The sequence below is a fragment of the Suricata suricatta genome, chromosome 3 (genome assembly GCF_006229205.1).
Source record: "Suricata suricatta isolate VVHF042 chromosome 3, meerkat_22Aug2017_6uvM2_HiC, whole genome shotgun sequence".
Lineage (NCBI taxonomy): Eukaryota > Metazoa > Chordata > Mammalia > Carnivora > Herpestidae > Suricata > Suricata suricatta.
In genome coordinates this window covers 93,767,972-93,787,046 of record NC_043702.1, presented here as the reverse complement: position 1 = coordinate 93,787,046, position 19,075 = coordinate 93,767,972, and the positions used below count along the sequence as shown (strand labels likewise).

The 19,075-nt window shown below is 35.6% G+C and overlaps 1 protein-coding gene across 1 annotated transcript in view; it reads right to left on the bottom strand.

Annotated features, from left to right (window-relative positions):
* ACTR3 (actin related protein 3) overlaps positions 1–19,075 on the bottom strand; it is a 66,240-nt gene that overhangs the window by 29,948 nt on the left and 17,217 nt on the right. Inside the window, exons 2-4 of the mRNA XM_029934685.1 lie at positions 11,691–11,746; positions 7,551–7,675; positions 703–813 (exon numbers count right to left, since the gene is read on the bottom strand). Coding sequence (XP_029790545.1) covers positions 703–813; positions 7,551–7,675; positions 11,691–11,746 — 292 coding nt within the window. The remainder of the gene's footprint in view (positions 1–702; positions 814–7,550; positions 7,676–11,690; positions 11,747–19,075) is intronic.

Below are 19,075 nucleotides of genomic sequence, written 5' to 3'. Positions count from 1 at the left end.
GGGAAAAGAGAGTACTATCTTTTTATTTTAAATCTTATACCACTTAATTTTTTAAGCTATACACATATATTATTTTGATAAACATAAGAAAAAAGTTTAAAAGTAAATTATATTGTATTTTTTGCTGTCAAGAATTATTAATAAAATAATAATCAGACTAGTTATTCAAGAAAAGCAAAGTGAGTGGTGTGTGGGTGGCTCAGTTGGTTGGATGTCTGACTCTTAATCTCAGTTCAGGTCATGATCCCAAAGTCGTGGAATCGAGTCCCTGTGTCGAGCCTGCTTAAGATTCTCCAAATTCTCTCTCTCCCACCCTCCCTCTCCCCCTGCTTGTGTGTACATACACATGCTCTGAAAGAAAGGAAGGAAGGAAGGAAGGAAGAAAAAGAAAGAAGGAAAGAAGGAAGGAAAAATGCTTCATTTCTAATTTGTTTTGAACCTTACTTACTGTTCTTATTATAAAAATTAAGTATTAATTATGAAAAGAACTTCCTAAGCACCTAACTCTTAGTGCTTCAAGTGGTGCTTTCACTCTAGTGGAACCCAGAATTAGATCATCTTAAAGTCAATACACCTTTATAACAAAGTCCCTTGGGCATATGGCCATGTAATAAACAAGAAAGTATGCCCTACTGAGTACAGATGTGATGAAAATGTTGTTTCTTCAAAACTGTCCCTGATGAAATTATAATTTGTACTTACCAAAAGAAAATAATGGTCTTCTGGTTCTGCCCTTAAATATTTAAAGATCACCTGTTCCATAAACCTTTCCATCAAGTCCCAATCTTCAACTATACCATGGCGAATTGGCCACTATTAAAACAAAACACAAAACAAATAAAATCGTATTAATATCAAAAGTAAATACAACTACCCAAGAAAGGGAATATTAAATCAGGACAGCAGTTCTGAGGTGTGATTAAATGAGACTGCAGATTGTGCTTAGAAGACACATGCTTAGCTACTTAGAGATCAATGAAATTATTCCTACAGCATATTTTCAGATGGTCCAATTAAAATAAATAATGCAAATACGTCAAGTGCTAAAAACTCTTACATTTAGAATGAAGTTCACTGTACCAGTCTTTCTGGATTTCTGAAAAATCTTGTAATAATGGGAAAATAACCCATTAAAACTAGTGTCTATGAAGAGTATAATTGATTATAGTTTCCTTAATTTACAATTTATTATTCCTTTCAATAATATCACTTCTTTGAGAAGCTGGGTTGCCAGCAGTTGCTATTACAGAAACCAAGTACCTCCCCTCAAAATATTATGTAAAATAAGAAATGAGGGTGGCCATGAAAGTTGTTAAGTGCTCAACAGGCATATGCATGTGATTATTTGACAATTAAATAAAAATAGTTTCATTTTGAATAGTGTCTTATTTTTTCAAATTGCTACTAGCTACTTAGTAAACACAACTGCTGGGTATTTCTTTCTGTCTAGGTGGCCCAGTAAAAATCTTACTGAGACACTGAGAGCACTGAGAAAGTTTGTGAACCTCTACAATAATAGGTCCACAACATATATAACTAACAAAAGATTAGTACTCTATATAAGGAATTTCTTAAGCAAGCAAATTAAAAATTTAGGCAAAAAAACTTAAAAAATATACGTAACAGAAAAGAAAAAATATAGTTTCATGCATATAATACACACTCAGTGTCTAAAGCTGAACTAAAGAATGAACAAGTAAACATCCTACAGTTGTTTACTCAATCATTAAACCTCTTATCTATTAATCCATAATGTTCACATCTCACTCCAGCATTGTAGGTACTCATTTAGTCATTATACTTATAAAATGACTTCTACTAGAATTTAAATTAAAAGTTGAAATAAAAAAATACTGGGGCGCCTGGGTGGCTCAGTCGGTTAAGCCTCCGACTTCGGCTCAGGTCAGATCTCACGTTCGTGGGTTTGAGCCTCGCATCAGGCTCTGTGCTGACAGCTAGCTCAGAGCCTGGAGCCTGCTTCCGGTTCTGTGTCTCCTCTCTCTACCCCTCCCCCTCTCATGCTCTGTCTCTCTCTGTATCAAAAATAAATAAAACATTAAAAATTTTTTTTTAAATACTCAGTTTGCTCTAGGGAAGGAAAATAAATGTACTTTCATTTTATAACATTACTGGAAGTTTACATATTTCAATGTTCTAAGAGCTTATTATTCATTTTTTAGTCAAATATTATTGTGCACCTAATGTGAACCACTGGCAAACAACTAAGGACATGAACATCCTGCCCATAAGAAGCTCAGACAAATGAAAGAAACAGATATAAATATTACATTGTAAGTTCTTAAAGAAACAAAGTATCTAGGACAAGATGACCAACTTGGCTTCTGAAACAGAAAGGCTCCTCCTATTCCCTTATGACTGAGGTCATATTTAAGCTGCTTTGCTTAAAGGAGCAACCCTGACAATGTTGTTTTTTGGGGGCAGAGGGAGAACATGGAGATAGAACAGGAAAGATATACACAAAGATAAACACTACATAATATACACACACTGCAGTTATCAAAAGGATTGGGAGAGGAAATATAAAGAGATAAATCTGTCCTAGATGAAGGAAACCAGATTCTCAAAAACTGTATTTACTTACCACGTATTTGTGTTTTATTCTATAAGAAATAGCTCATCTGGAGAATTTTAAGCAGTGCACTGACAAGCCCAGCTTTGATTTTCAGGAAGATTATTAGAGCAGCATTGGGAAAGCTGAAATTCATCTTAAAAGAATCAAGCAAGAGAGAATAAGAGCCCCAGTTGTGGTATGGATGATGTTAGGCCATATTGAAGATTTCTGTCAATAAGAATGAAAACAAACTCAAAGATATCAACAAGTTTTCAGTTCTGAAGTCAGGCTGGAGAGGATCAAGACACAAAAGTTCTGTTTTGTCTTGTCTTGGAATAAGCAAGGGTAGAATATCTATAATGAATTTTGTTTTGGATATATTAAATAAGAGCCTGGTAGTTGAAAATGTACCGGTCAAGGAATTGGAAGGAGAGATCTAGGCTGTAGTTGTAGAGAATGAAGTGCATGAGATCACCTAGGTAAGAGGGGCACCTGGGCGGCTCAGTAGGTTAAGCTTCTAACTTCGGCTTGGGTCATGGTCCCACATTGCATGGGTTCAAGTCCTGCACTAGGATCTGTGCTGAAAGCTCAGAGCCTGGAGTCTGCTTCGGATTCTGTGTCTCCTTCTCCCCCCCCCCCCCCCCCCCCCCCCCCCCCCCCCCCCCCGCCGCAACCCCAGTCTCTGTCTCTCAAAAATAAACATTTAAAAATCAACCCATCAATCAACAAAACGGAATCAGGTAAGGCACATGCAAATAAAACATCTGATTAGAGGCAAAGGGGCAGGGGAGTTAAAAAAAAGAAAAGAAAAAGTAAAGTCTATGTTAGAAAGAGAATTATTAGAGCAATCCTGTGATAGACAAAGTGAGAAGGATAAAGATTATTATATACCATTGGATTAACAAAAAGTTTAAAAATAATCTGCACTCAAATAATCTGAGACTAAATAAGAAGTTTGGTTTTAAAGGGGAAGAGGAAAATGATAGCTAAAAGGCTGAAGAAAAAGAGTAGGACTTGTAGATTGAAACAAGTTTTATTGTTTTGGTTTGTAGCATTTGAAAATGTGTTTAAGAGAACAGAATCAGTGCAGAGAAACTCTGGCCTCTTAGCTCACTGACCTCATAACCTTCAAAGATTTCTTTTCCATTCTGGCTGCAGTTTAGATCTTGGTATCACTATCATCTCTAAATTCCTGGAATCCAAGTATACCCCTCTCTGATCACAACCTCTTCTGGATTACTCCAGTAGCCCTCTATACTGCTGATCACAGTTAAGATTTGCAGTTCATTGGCTTCTGTAATTATTCCCTAATCATCAACCATCAACTCTCCCCAAATACACACACACACACACACACACACACACACACACACACACACACACACGGTTTAGGTTTTATACCCCACCACTTTGACTATTCGTATTTCCTTTTGTCATTCCACCTATCAAAACCCAACCTAACATAACCCTTTGCTAAATGTGCCTTTACCCAGAATGCTGACTATACTGAAGACACATACATAACTAGGTAGATAAAACTAAGTATTCACAATTGCATTCTCAATTCTATACCTAACTTTGCCTGGCAAGCCTTTGTTTCCCTACTCTGTTCATCTAACTCTTCACAATGATAATTTTAAATGTTCTCCCTATCTAATATATTCTTCCCCCACTCCGTAAGCAGCAGAGATGATGTCACCATGAACTTCATTCACAGAGAAGGTAGAAGCTAACAGTCAAAAATTCAATCTCCTTTCACCAAACCAATAAATTTGATTCCATACTTACCCCTGTTTCTCTTTCACTTTTTTATAATTGAAGAGAACCCCCCTCCACCATATCAATTCCATCATCTGTGCTCTGGATCCCATTCCTCTATATTTCTGAGACACCTGGAATTGACTACATCTTTCCTGTTACTTAAAAATCTTTTCCTAATGACTCTCTCACATTAGTATTTAAACATCTCTTCTATCTTAGCCCCACAAATAGTCTACTTATCTGTCTCTGCCTCCTAATCACAGCCAACCCCCAATGAATATTACTGTCATTCTTTCCTGGCCTAATATTCACAATCCAGCCTACGTGAACCCAGCCTCACTGAGTTCTCACTCTTTAAAACTGTTCTTAAGGTTACAAATGACATCCTTGTAGCTAAATACAGTAAATACTATATGGCCTCTAGCTTACTTGATAGCTTGGTAGCATTCCACGCTGTTTATATTCCTTCCTATCTAGTTGAGTCTCTCTAACCACAGGTTCTCAGTCTCCTTTGTAGGCTTTTCCTCTTCTACCCAAATCTAAAAGGTGCATCCTGGGCCTCTTCCCAAGGACACTCCCCTAAGTAATTTCATCTCTTCTAGAGGTTAACTGATACCTTCCAAACATTTGACTCTAGCTATCATGTTTCTGAGCTCCAAGGGCCAAGAATCTAACTGCATAATAATGTCTGCCTCTCAGGTACCTCAAACACAAGACATTCAAAACTAAACTTACCCTCTCCTCCCTATACCACTCCAGTCAAAAATGTTTCTCTTCAAGTGTTCTCCATCTCAAGAAATAAAGAGCAAGAAGACCGTCCAGGAGCTAGGAACAGTCCTCAAGTACTGTTTACCACTGATGTCTTGTTAATCGTTCCCTATTACTCCTTAGGTATCCACTGTTTTCTTCTTGGCAAAAAAAACAAAACAAAAACAAAAAAAACTCCAAAAAAACCACATAACTTATAACATCTAACCAGCCTCCTACATTTAATACCACTTTACAATGAGGAAGTAAACAAAGAAAGCAGAGAATCATGTTAAATGACAAGACTATAATCATCAGAATCCAGAAAGTGGGACATTTAACAAGACAAATAACCAAAATTTTTCCATAAATAAAAGAAAGAAAAAACTCTCCCTCCCTCTCCCATGCAAGCACACACACACACACACACACGCACACGCGCACACACACACACACACACGCACACGGAACAGAAGCCCAGACCTAAGCAACTTGTCAACCAAATCAAAGGAGCAGACCTGGTTTAAGATCTTGATTCAAACAGATTAAACAATATAAGAAATAATCAGGGAAATTTGAGTACTTACTAAATTTGGGATATTCTTAACAAAGTGCATTTAGGTATTTAGCTGTGGTATTTATATTTTTAAAAGTTCTTATCTTTAAGAGAGATTTGTAAGTGAAACAATATGTGAGACTTACCTTAAAATAATAGGAGGAAGGGGGACGATACAGATCAAACAAGGCTGGTTAAGGGTTGGTTAAGTGCTGAAGCGGTATATTTGGTACATGGGGGTTCATTATATTCCTTTCTATACGTTTATACATATGAAGCTTTCCATGATAAAAGTTAAGTGTGTGTGTGTTTGTGTGTGTGAGACACATGCACATAATTTCTGTTTCTGTCCATCCCCACTGCCATCAAATGTAGTCCAAGTCACATATTCCTTGTCTCAGCTACAGTATGGCCTTCCCAGAATCATACTGTCCCAAATAATAAAAACAGCTACCACATATTGCTCATTTGTTATGAACAAAGCACCCCATTAACAATTGCTTTATATGCATTATCTCATCAAACCTTCCAACAATAGTGAAGTACTGAAAATATTTCCATTTTATAAATCAAGAAACTGAAACTCAGAAAGCTTAAGTTGCTGAATGATAATCACAGAACAAGAAAGAAGCACAGTCAGATTTCTGGCCTAAGCACAGAAACTTCAATATTTGTGTTTTTAGTCACTAACATTACCCTCTACTGAAACCCATTAATGTTGCCCATGGGACAGAGTTCAAACCCTTTAACATGTCTGGCCTAACAACACTTCCAACCATCTTCTCCTGGCCTCTATATTCAGCCTCCTTACTTCTTTCCACCTTATTCTCTATGTTTCAGGCACATTGGTTGTTCAATTCCAAGCTCCCTCATACTTCCAAGCCTTCCTGAATATTAGAATCTCAGCCTAAAACAACCTTGTCTACGCAATTCATTCATCAAACTCTTGTGTTCTTCTTCAAGCTTGAGCTGAAAAAATTCCTCAAAGACTTCACTAAATCCACAAACCAGGTTAGCTACTCTTGATTCATATTCCCAAATCATCCTGTACTTTTGTTTTTTCTAACCTTCATAACACTTGTAATTATTTCTTCAATGCCTTCCTTTCCATCACATTATACTAGCCTTATAGACAGGGAAGCCATTTTTCTCATTTACCATTGTACTCTTAGCACTTAGGGTTTTTTCCCCCCACAGTAGTTGTTCATTAATGATTAAATTATCAGGAAATAAAAGAGGTATGAAGGAGAAAATGCACAAATAAGGCAAAGTCGGTGTCTAAAAATAAGATAATAAAGGTCACAATGGTGTTTGCCTTCAGAGTGGGCAGGGGTGGTAACGATGGGAGGAGGTACAAAGAAAGCAGGTGGGTCACTAGATTTATTTGCTCTATCTGCTGAACTTTAAGGACTATGTTCACAATTATTTTTAAACTACAAAATGAAGACTTACTTATTTCACTACATAGAAATTATACCTCAATAAAAAGGGAAAGGAAGGAAGAAAGGTCAAGAATGAGAAAAGGACAAAGAAAAAGAGGAAAAGAGAGAGGCACTTCCAGGTGACATAAGCTTCAAAGGAGAGAAACAGTGTGAGTCTGAAGATGGGGGCACATGTCTCTAGATGTGGCACTATGGAAGTAAAAGAAAGCCCCTCCCGTTGATGGCTGTGAGATCTAATCAGCATGGAAAAGTAAATACTGCTCATTTGAATTGGTAAAAATTTTCCTCTCAGGTAGAAAAACCAGAGTTAAAGCAAGGTTGGGAGGAGTCCCAAGAAGAAGAAATTTCTACAGTGAAGGGGTTGAGGGCATTAGGCCTATCTGTAATGGAGTAAAATTCTACATGGAATAATTATTGAATGAACTAATTTTTTAAATATATATGTTTACTTATACAAATCATAAAACTATACCTTTGTTGCATATGTAGGTTTTTCTATTGCTTCATCACCAATAAAGAAGTCTAGGTCATCAACACCTTTCATCACCCTCCTTTGAGCTTGATCACCCACTTTGGCTGACTCCTTAATAGCAATACCTTAAAAATAAAAGTTATTTATACATGTGAAAGTCTGCTTTTCTCAAATGAGACATTTTAACTTATATTTCTTCCATTATAAAGTATTATTAAATACAACATGATCTAACACAAAGTAGAGCACAAAGGTCATTTAAGAAATTGATGACAAAATTCATTTAACACAATAAAATCTCAACATCCATCCAGAGACAAGGCCTCAAGTGTAAAAGATATAATAGAAGTACTGCTGTGGAAATGTTTCAGTTATATTTTTAAAAACTATGTAGAATCTATCTTGATGTGAGTAAGATTATAATCCCATCGAATGAACATATACTTAATGGACAATCAGAAAGAAAAAAAATGAAAAACACAAATGAAAACAGGAAAATTGCAAGGGGAATATTTTTTCAGAAGCTTCTTCCTGTTTGCACTATTATGGACTGGCAATTCAAATATAACACTGGGGCACCTGGGTGGCTCAGTTTGTTGAGTGTCTGACTTCAGCTCAGGTCATGATCTCAGGGTTCAGAGTTCAAGCCCCACATCAGGCTCGCTGCTATCAACGCAGAGCCCATTTCAGATCCTCTGTCCCTGTCTCTCTCTGCCCCTCCCCAACTTGCACTCTCTCAAAAATTAAAAGTAAAATTTAAATACAACACTGGCATAGGGTTCTGTTAAACTTTAATCCCATATTTAAAGGGAAATTTCAAATCATTCAGGTATACTCCACAAGAATCCCCGTAAATAATTTCAGAAACCCAGACACAGTTCTTGACCTAAAACTTAAATTATGTATTTCTTAATTAAAATATAAATGTCTGAATCCTTCAAGTTAAGCAGTCATTCATTCAAAATTATTTTCTACATGCACTCAAACTGATCCAGCATTCAACTGCTGAACTTTAGTAACAATTATATCCTTAATAAGATGCGTAAAAAATACTGACGGGAAGACATTCTTAATCCAGTCTACTCCTTTAAAATGTTAGAAAGCTTCCTAGTAATTTATTTATAATGTACATAGACATCCAGATGGCTCACTACAAGATTCCTGAGAAACAAAGATATATGCAAAAAACTTTGAACCACATCTACAGACCTTCCAAATCAAATATCCATGCTCATCAATGGCAAGTGACTGTATCTGCTGATTACAAAAACTGGGCCTGCAGCATTAAAATTGGGTGAAAAAAACCCAACTCAACAACTCCAAAATCAAAAACCTTCTTTCAGTAGGCAAATGGATTTTTAACATGCTATAACTTCTCATAAGACAAAGAAAACTAAAATTGCATATTTTGGCAAAGAAACAAAATAGAGAATGGGTACAATGGTGATGAGATCCTACGGTTTCAAAGATCAAGATTATATGGTTGTCCAACAAAGACAACATAGCCACTTAAATAAAATAAAATACATTCAATAATCTCATGAAATAAATGATTAATCACACCTTATAAAAGATTATAAATTATGAAATAACAAAATCAGCATTTTATGGGTTGAACATCTCCCCTAAAGTATGTTGAAGTCCTAACCCTCACCCAGTACCTCAGAATGTGACCTTATTTGGAAATAGGTTCTTTTGAGGTGAAACGAGATTATTAGGGTGGGCCCTAATCCATCATGACTGGTGTCCTTATACAAAAGGAAATTTAGACAGAGCCACAGGGAAGACAATGTGAAGACACACAGGGAGAAGACAGCCATGCGACTGGAGTGATGCATGTACAAGCACTGTCAGCAAACATCAGAAGCTAGAAGAAGAAGCAAAGAGGGTTTCTCTCCTAGAGCTGTCAGCAAGACCATGGCCCTAATGACACCCTGATTTTGGAATTCTAGCCTCCAGAACTATAAATTTCTGATGTTTTAAGGCACCCAGTTTTTGGAACTTTGTTATAGCAGCTTTAGGACACTAATACAAAAATACACAAGGGTCTAACACTAAACTCAAAAATAACCAAAGACAAGTGCTAGTCCACATAAGTAATTCCTTATTAGTGGGTAATAAAGCCAATATTTGTTATCAAAGTCTTAAAATAAACAATCACTATATGGATACAGAAATGTGAGGGAAAAGTAAAAAAAAAAACAAAAACAAAAACAGCAAATCTGTCCTTCAGTGTAGACAACATGTATGAATAAAACATAAAGAAAAGACAATAGTACCACCAAACTACAATCGCTATAGTCACATGAATGACCTATCTCATCAGTGTCACCCAAAATCCATTATATGTATTAAAGAATTAGATTTAGGTAGTAGCCTAAATTTTTTTACTTTTTAGTTGAAGTGTAATTAACATAAAATGTTTACTAGTTTCAGGCACATAACACACTCATTCAACAACTCTACACATTACTCAGTGCTCACCAGGCTAAGTGGTGACCATCTGTCACCATAAAACGCTATTTACAATATTATGGTCTATATTCCTTATGCTGTAGTTTTTATCTCCATGACTTACTTATTTTATAATTGGAAATTTCTATCTGTTAGTAAGCCTAAGTTCTTACAAAATCAATTCATAGCTAAGTGTACCAAGTGTATCAGAAGTACAAAATCAAACAGGTTTGTCAGTGAAGAGGCTAAAAAATAAAATACATAAACATTTATGTATTTATATCTATATATAAATGTGTATGTATGTATGCACATAAATATAAAACCTCCCCTCTTAAATGCAATTTTAACAATGTATTTCTCACATTTCACACCTAATTCTGTCCTTGCCATATTAATTATAAAACCACTGACCTACTCATGTCCAGTGAGTGCCCACTGGAGACTAAAGATCTGCATTTTTGACAATTTCTACCATGTTCTCAACTTCACTGATCTGAAACCTTAGCTCTTCTCCCTACTCTCCTGCATGTTTATTTTCCCATTTCCTTATTTTCATAAATAAGGATAAGCTATACAAAAATATTCAAACAGTCGCCTAAATACTACTCCATAAGACTAGTGACACTCCACATGCTAAGCAAAATAAGTCAGGCAGAGAAAGACAGATACCATGTTTGTACTCATAGGTCTAGCAGGAGAACAGGAGAAACCTAATGGAGGACCAGGGGGAGGGGAAGAGGGAAAGAGAGTTGGGGACAGAGGGATGCAAAACTTAAGAGACTATTGAATGCTGAGAATGAACTGAGGGCTGAAGGGGGAGGGAGGGAAAAGAGGTGGTGGTGATGGAGGAGGGCACTTGTGGGGAAGAGCACTGGGTGTTGTATGGAAACTAATTTGACAATAAACTACTTAAAAAAAATTTAAAAACAAACAACAACAATTACAAAAAAGACTAGTGACACTCAAGGAGTTAGCACCACCAAGCAATGGCTCAAAAGGTTTTTCACCTGTTATGTTAAAGTTTTGATTTGGCAGTAGGACAAGTGTTACCATATAAAGTACAAAAGGTACTTTATATGTTTGAAAGCCAAAAGAACAAAAGTACATCCATTAAAAGCCAGATGCACAATCCACGCTAACAACCAAGAGGGTTAACAAACCAAGGGTGAGAGTATTTTTTAAAAACTACTGAAAGACAATCTACTGAGAGTTGATGGTCAGGCTAACATAGGATAGAACAAAAACAATGTAAATATGCTTATAAAATGTTAGAAAATAGCTCAAGTCAGCATTTCTAAATAGGAGAGGCCATCCTTATTTTGAAACATGGTCTCTCATCAGGGATGTAAGTAAACACAGGTCTGAGCGGTCTTCACAGGCATGCAATGGAGGATGCACTACTCAACAGTTACACCTACACACTGTTAATAGAAATTCCCTCAAAGCAGAAAGTTGTGTGATTTTCAGTTCATTCATTTTTATCTTTAAAAAGAGACATTTGGTAGATTTAGCAAATGAAGAACTAAATATCTAAAATGAATGGTGAGAGATGTGCAAATGAGGTCACACTTAGCAAACCATGTTTTTAAAGGACTACATCTTACACAATGTCAGAAATAATTATCTTTTACTTTAAATCATGATCTTTAAATCAGCTTATTGGTGGCTTAAAAAAATACTTACAAGAAGGGATGATAAATTGTGGTTCTGTGTTTCCAGCATATCCTAGTTTTGTATACCTGCAAAATAAAAAAGAAAATTTTAAGCATTTCACTAATATCTCAGCAATTATGAATTTACTTCTCAGATTTCCACTGGTTATGAAGTGAGACTCCACTGTTGGTAAATTTACAAAATCCCATAGCTTTAATGCATGTAAATAACCCTACTTTCCAAAGCTATACCTAAGTTATAAATACCCACAGCTTTTAACAAGAAATTCCACTTCTAGAAACTGATCCTACAGGAATATCCATACATATGTGAAATAACAAATACCAAGGCCACTTGCTACAAACTTGCTTTTAACAGCAAGAGTCTGAAAATAACCTAAATAAACGTGAAATGGGAAACTAGTTAAATATGCTAACTATCTCCTTTTATACTATGCAGCTATTTCAAAAAAGATTGGAAAAGCTCTGGACTGATAGCTTCTTGGACTGACATGGAACAACCTCCAAAATGTACTGTTAAATGAACAAAAAAGCAGGGTACAAAAATGTTTCACATAGGCTATACAGTATTTGTATAAAGGGAGAGGAGTAGGAACATATACAATATACTTGATTGTACAGACATACAGTATCTCTGGAAGAATATAAAGACATCAATAATTTTGGTTGTCTCCAGGAAACGAACTGGGTAGGTGATGGGCAGAAATGAGGAGGCGATTTTCTTAATGCATATTTTTTCATACCATTTGAATACATGACTCTTCAAAATAACTATAATTTTTAAATGCCTTGCCACAGTGGATTCAGCCTTTATTCTTACAATAACAAAATAATGACAACAATGATTAGGAACTAAAAGCTGAGCTTTGATAAGCTGCATGTTGTGGGCTACATAGGAGATATCCAGCTAAGTATGAAAACCTATAAACTATGAGCAGGCTTTAAAGACAAAATAACAACATTTTATATTACTCCATATTCAAACTCACTGCTAAATAGTAGGCAGGTAAACTGTTATCAGATTCTTGAATTCTACTAGTATCTGCAGAACTTCTTTTTTCCTAATATATGAAGGTGGAAAAAAGCTCTCTTTGGGGAGAACTTATTCAAAACTAAGTTCACAAACTAAGAGTGCCAAATAGGCTAACTCACTAAAAGTAAGGAGAAAACATAAACTCTTCCAAATGTGATAATGCTCTGACAAAACCTCTTCCAAGATTTCCCTATTTCACTATCCGTGTTTAAAAAGTAAACAAACAAAACTTCTTTGCAATGCACACACAAGAGCTCTTTTAATATTTGGCTCCTGATCACCTTTCCTAACAGAGCTGACACACTACACCAGGTTCTGGAGCCATAAAACTGCTAACACTTTCTGGACAGACCAACTCATTTCATGCCACAGAGCAACTATTAACACTGTTCCAACTATAGGAGATGCTCTCTTTTCAATGCCAAACGCAACTGCTAATCTCTCCCCCATCCTGCAAACTGCAAGGTAAAGATCACTGCCTCTCAATGAAAACTTTTCTAACATTCCAACAGTATACTTTGCCCCCACATTGGACAAATGGAACTGACTTATGTTTTATTACAATAAAGACTTAGAAAATAAGACAGTCTAAAACTGGCTGAGCCATAACATCCTAGAAGTTTACTATCTAACACTTAGAGTAAGACTGATACCTAATTATTTCCTTCTCTAATCACTCCACTTTTTTTTTTTTTACCATTAGTCACCAAAGCAGTTCAAGTCATTATAAATAATACCCTAATAGAAGAGAATGTTTTCTTCCAATTCTATTACCCCTACAAAGAATAATCTCTGTAAATATCACGGCCTAACTCAAATATCTTCAAACAAGGCTCTATTGCTTACAAGATTAAAGTACAAATTTGTTCTCATTTCTATAAAATGATTCATTATAATAAGTCCCTTTCAGATAAAAAAAAAAACACATGATTCTGATTCCTTCAGCTGAATATTAAGGAACTCCACAATAAGCTCCAATTAATCGTTTTAAGTGCCTCCCATCATTTGCTTCCATGAACCCAGCTCAAAGCACACTGCACTTGTTACTCATTTTCCCCCCACAATGACTTGCAATTTCCCCATCACATGTTTTGTGTTTACACGGCACCCTCTCAGAAGGCTCTCACCACAACTTCGGACTCCTCCATGAAGTCCTCCCTGATCACTTTAATTATCAGTCATCCTTTCCTTCAATAAACTTAACTTCAACAATCACTCACTACACAAGCCTATACTGTTAAATAACTGTGTGTAAATAGCATCTCCTCAAATAAAGTATTAAGATACTTGAAGTAGAAACCATATTACAGTAGAAACTCCCTTAAGAAAACTTCCATTTATCAACTTCACCAGATTAATCAATCCTCCATCCATAGTCAAAATCAAACTCCCTAAATTGAGCACACTCAGCAATAGTTTCAGAACAAATACCAAAAGAAGAACCTAACCAAATACAAAATAGTCAATACATAATCAAAACAAATGTGCCCTTCCCCCAAATACAAAAATAACTCCCTTAATATTAGCTATATGGATATACCATAATATTTCACCATTTCTACTATATTTATAACACCACAGCCAAAAAATTTAATTCTAAATTTTTGGAGAATAGCCAAATATATTTTCCAATGTTCTACTGTCCTAGACTTAAAATTAAATAGTATCTCAAAGATACTCAAATATCTCAAATAGTATCAAAAAGTATCTCAATTTTAAGAAATATAAAGGGAAATCTAGTTTACTTAACCTTAAAAGGTGCTTAGCCTCTAAAAATTAATCTGGCTTGTGGCTTAAAGAAAAATGTTTGTGGTACAAAATACAACCTAAAAATACTGAAAACGCCTTATCCTAAAATCTAGAAAAGTTATATTGAGTTAGGCAGAAGTCACATTTTACTGGAGAGAGAGCAAAGTGCTAGATAAAAAAACAAGAATATGACTCTTTAAAACCACTCTCATTCTATTAGCAAACTTTAAAAGTTGTTTTTAAAAACAGCTTTGAAAATACTCAAAATCCACAGAAGTCCATTTTTTTAAGTTTATTTACTTTGAGAGAGACCACACAAGCAAGGGAAGAGACGAAAGGGAGGAGGGGAGAATCCCAAGCAGACTCCACGCTGAACTCAAACTCACAAACTAGAGACCATGACCAGAGCTAAAATCAAGAGCTGGACATTTAGCCCACTGAGCCACCCAGCCACAACAAAGAAGACATTTTAATGTTCTTATATGAGCAGAGGAGCATTTAAATAGGGAAAGGAGGAGAGAGGAAAGGAAGACCTGCAGGAACTGTTCATCTGAGTCTAAAAGGATGAGCCAGAACAGCACATATCAATGCACACAAAATATGGTAATATGTGCAGAGTATACAGGAATGTACTGGAGAGGATTTGGGTACAGGTATAAGAGATTTGTTTTTAACCTTCATTTAAACTTTCTTAACATAAATATAAGAAAAAATATAAATTATTAATAAAGATATTAAATACTAAATTTGTTTACAAGTATCAAATTAACGCTTTTTAAATATAACGTAGCCTCCATTAACCTAATTTAATTTATCTAGTTTTATTCATGAAATGGCTAATTTGATTAAGGCACTTTTATGATAACCTCTCAAAACTCTTGATGGTCACCACACAGAAGAAACCATGCAAGTACATGACAGAAAAGTTTTACTCATCTTTCTCTGACTAAAAATACTCCCTCCTCATAATTAATGGCATTTGTTAACTTGAACTCTTTAAATTATAATTTAATGATGTGTTCACTGTATTTAAAAGTTCTCTGCTTTCACGGACACATAAAAAGTTCAAATTGTGTAATAAAGCAGAGATTTCAAATCAAACTTTTCCATATTGACTTTCTCAAGCCATGCATACGTTCCTCTCCTTGTTAAACCAATATTCTTTAGTATTAAAATACTGACCAAAGATCACAGTGAACCATTTTTTAACTTCACTCTTACAAAATGAATTTTTGTTTTAAATTGATAGATTCGGTCAGTAAACTTTATTTTTTCCAAAGGCCTTGCAATTTCCTATTAAGTTCTTTTGGGTGTTCAAAAAGTCTTCTATATAATTAAGCAACTAAGGAACACAATACTTAAACCAGATTATATAATAAATCTACAAAGAAGCATTCACACACACAAATCAAAATCTAAATTGCCTTCAAGCAGAAGCTCTTCCTTCAGACCACTAGTAGACGCTTCGCTAACATTTCCACCCAGCAACCTTTACACATAGGATTAAACAGCTTGGCTTTTTCTTAAATTTGCCATTTGGATAATATCACTTAATGTTAAGATTCAGACTTGGGACAAATCTTTATGTTTGTAAGAGATTTAATCAAATCAATCTACAGACTCATGCAATCCTTATCAAAATCCAAAGAATTTTTTTTGGAGAAATAGAAAAAAAATCTATCCTAAATTCAGATGGAATCTCAAGGGACCATGAACAATCTTGAAAAAGAACAAAGTTGGAGATCTCACACTTCCTGATTTCAAAGTTTACTACAAAGCTAAAGTAACCAAAACAATGAGACACTGACATACAAACAGACATATAGACTAATGGAATAAAACAGAACTCAGAAATAAAACCTTCCATATATGGTTAAGTATTTTTTGACAAGGGTGCCAAAACCATTCAACTGGGGAAAGGATGGTCTTTCAACAAATGGTGCTGGGGAAAGTGGATATTTACATGTAAATGAATGAAGTCAGACCTTTATCTTACACCATATAAAAAATTTAACTCAAAATGGATCAAAGAGGGACACCTGGTGGCTCAGGTGGTTAAGTTTCTGACTTCACCTCAAGTGATCTCAGGATTCATGGATTTGAGCCCCATGTCAGGCTACATGCAGACAGCTCAGAGCCTGGAGCTTGCTTCAGATTCTGTGTCTCCCTCTCTCTCTGCCCTCCCCGATTCATGCTCTTTCTTCCCTCCCCCCCAAAATAAACATTTTTAAAAAGTTAAAAAAAACATAAGAAATAATAAACAGGTAAATGTGAAAGTTTTTTTTTATAGTTTTTGAACACACTTAAAACTAAAGCAAAAATCTGATTATCTTGTGGGGTTATACAGTGCACAGATGTTAATACCTATGACAACTAGAGCATAAAAGGACAGTGAAGTAAGCAGAGAGGCAGCAAGAGTTAATAGACCTCCTGAGATGCAAGATCTCTACTCTTTATATGCAATTTTAATTAACTCTAAAGAAACAGTGAGTAGTGAATTTTCTTAAAGACCATATATTGTAATCTCTAAAGCAATCGCTAAAAAAATGCAAAGAGGTATGGAATTACAAACAACATTCAAATGATTGAAAAGAAGGCAGAAAAGATGAAAGCACAACAAATAGGGACAACAAAATTTTTTAAATAAAGAAACAAAATGGTATACCTAAATCCAACCATAACCATTATTATATTAAATGTAACAGACAAAACTCCCCAATTAAAAGGGCAAACCCCAACTATATGTTGTCTACACGATATGCACTTTATAAAGACAGAATGAAAAAAAGATGGATAGAAAACAAAAATCAAGTGTAAGAAGGCTGGAGTGACCATAGTCATGTCAGATAAAACCATTCTTTAAGAAAAAGAGTAGGGGCGCCTGGGTGGCTCAGTCAGTTAACCATCCGGCTTCCGCTCAGGTCATGGTTTCATGGTTTGTAGGTTCGAGCCCCGTGTCAGGCTCTGTGCTGACAGCTAGCTCAGAGCCTGGAGCCTGCTTCGGATTCTGTGTCTCCCTCTCTCTCTGACCCTCCCCTGCTCACGCTGTCTCTCACTGTCTCTCAAAAATAAGTAAAAAACATTAAAAATTTAAAAAAAAGAAAAAGAAAAAGAGTAATATGAGGGGTGCCTGGCGGGCTCAGACAGTTAAGCGTCAAACTCTTGAGTTTGGTTCAGGTCATGATCTCACCTTTGTGACTTAGTGCCCCAGGTGGGACTCAACACTGACAATACAGAGCTTGCTGGGGATTCTTGGTCTCCCTCTCTCCCTCCCACTCCATCTCCCTCCCCCTCCCCCATTCACTCTCTCAAAAATAAATTAAAAAAACATTTAAAAAAAGAGTAATATGACAGTAATTTTATAATAATGAAAGGTTAAGTTCATCAAGCCCTCTAACAGTCTTAAGTGTGTATGTGCCTATTAATAGTTTCAACTTACTTGAAATGTGTCATAATTAAAAGCTGAGGTAATTCAACTCTTAGAGCAAGAAATTTTGTCACCTCTCAGTAACAGATAAAATCACACACACACGCGCACACACACACACCAAAAACTCAGTAAAGGCATGGAGGATCAATGTTAGTAACTATTTTGGTCTGATATTTACAGAATATACTCAAGAAGTGCAGAATATGAATTCTAAGTATACATGAAGCATTCATTTGGACCATGGATGGACAAACTATGGCCCGAAAACAAAATTCAGCCTGTTGCTGTTTTGGTATCACTATTGAGTTTAAAATTATTTTTATATTTAAATTTTTAATTTTAATTTAATTTTATTTTTTTACATTTTGGGAGGAGGAAGGGAAGTGAAGAGAAAAGGGAGGAGTGAAAAGCAGCAGCAGGGGCCATGCATGGCCCACAAAGCCTAAAACAAAGACCATATGTGGCTCACAAAGCCTAAAATATTTACTATTTGGCCTTTTATAGAAGAAGTGTGCCAATCCCTGACCCAGACCAGATGCTAAGCCATAAAAAACAAATCTCAATAAATGTAAAAGATTAAAATCATAAATACAATATTCTCTGACTAAAAAAGAATTAAATTAGAAACCGACAGCAATAAGATATCTAAATAAGCCCCAAACATTTGGAAATTAAACACACTTCTAACTATAATCCATGAATCAAAGAAAAATTGTAAGGGAAATTACTTAAAGTTGATTAACTGTGAAAATAAAAAACATCAGAATGTGTGGGATGCACCTAAAGCAATGCTTAAAGGGAAAATTCCTACTTTAAGTGCTTATGTTGGAAAAAATAGAAAAGTCTATAGGATCAGTGACCTAAGATTCCACCTTAAAAATTGCAAAAAGGAGGGACGCCTGAGTGGCTCAGTCGTGTCAAACTTTAGCCCAGGATATGTTCTCCCAGTTCATGAGTTTGAGCCCCAGGTCTGGCCCTGTGTTGACAGCTCAGAGCCTAGAGCCTGTTTCTGATTCTGTCTCCCGCTCTGCCCCTGCCCTGCTCACACTGTCTCTCTCCCTCTCAAAAATTATTAAATATTTTTTAAAAAGCTAGAAAAAGTAAAGCAAAGTAAACTCAAACCAAATAGAAATAAACAGCAAACAGAAGGGCACAAATAAGGTTAACAGAAAAGAAACAGAAA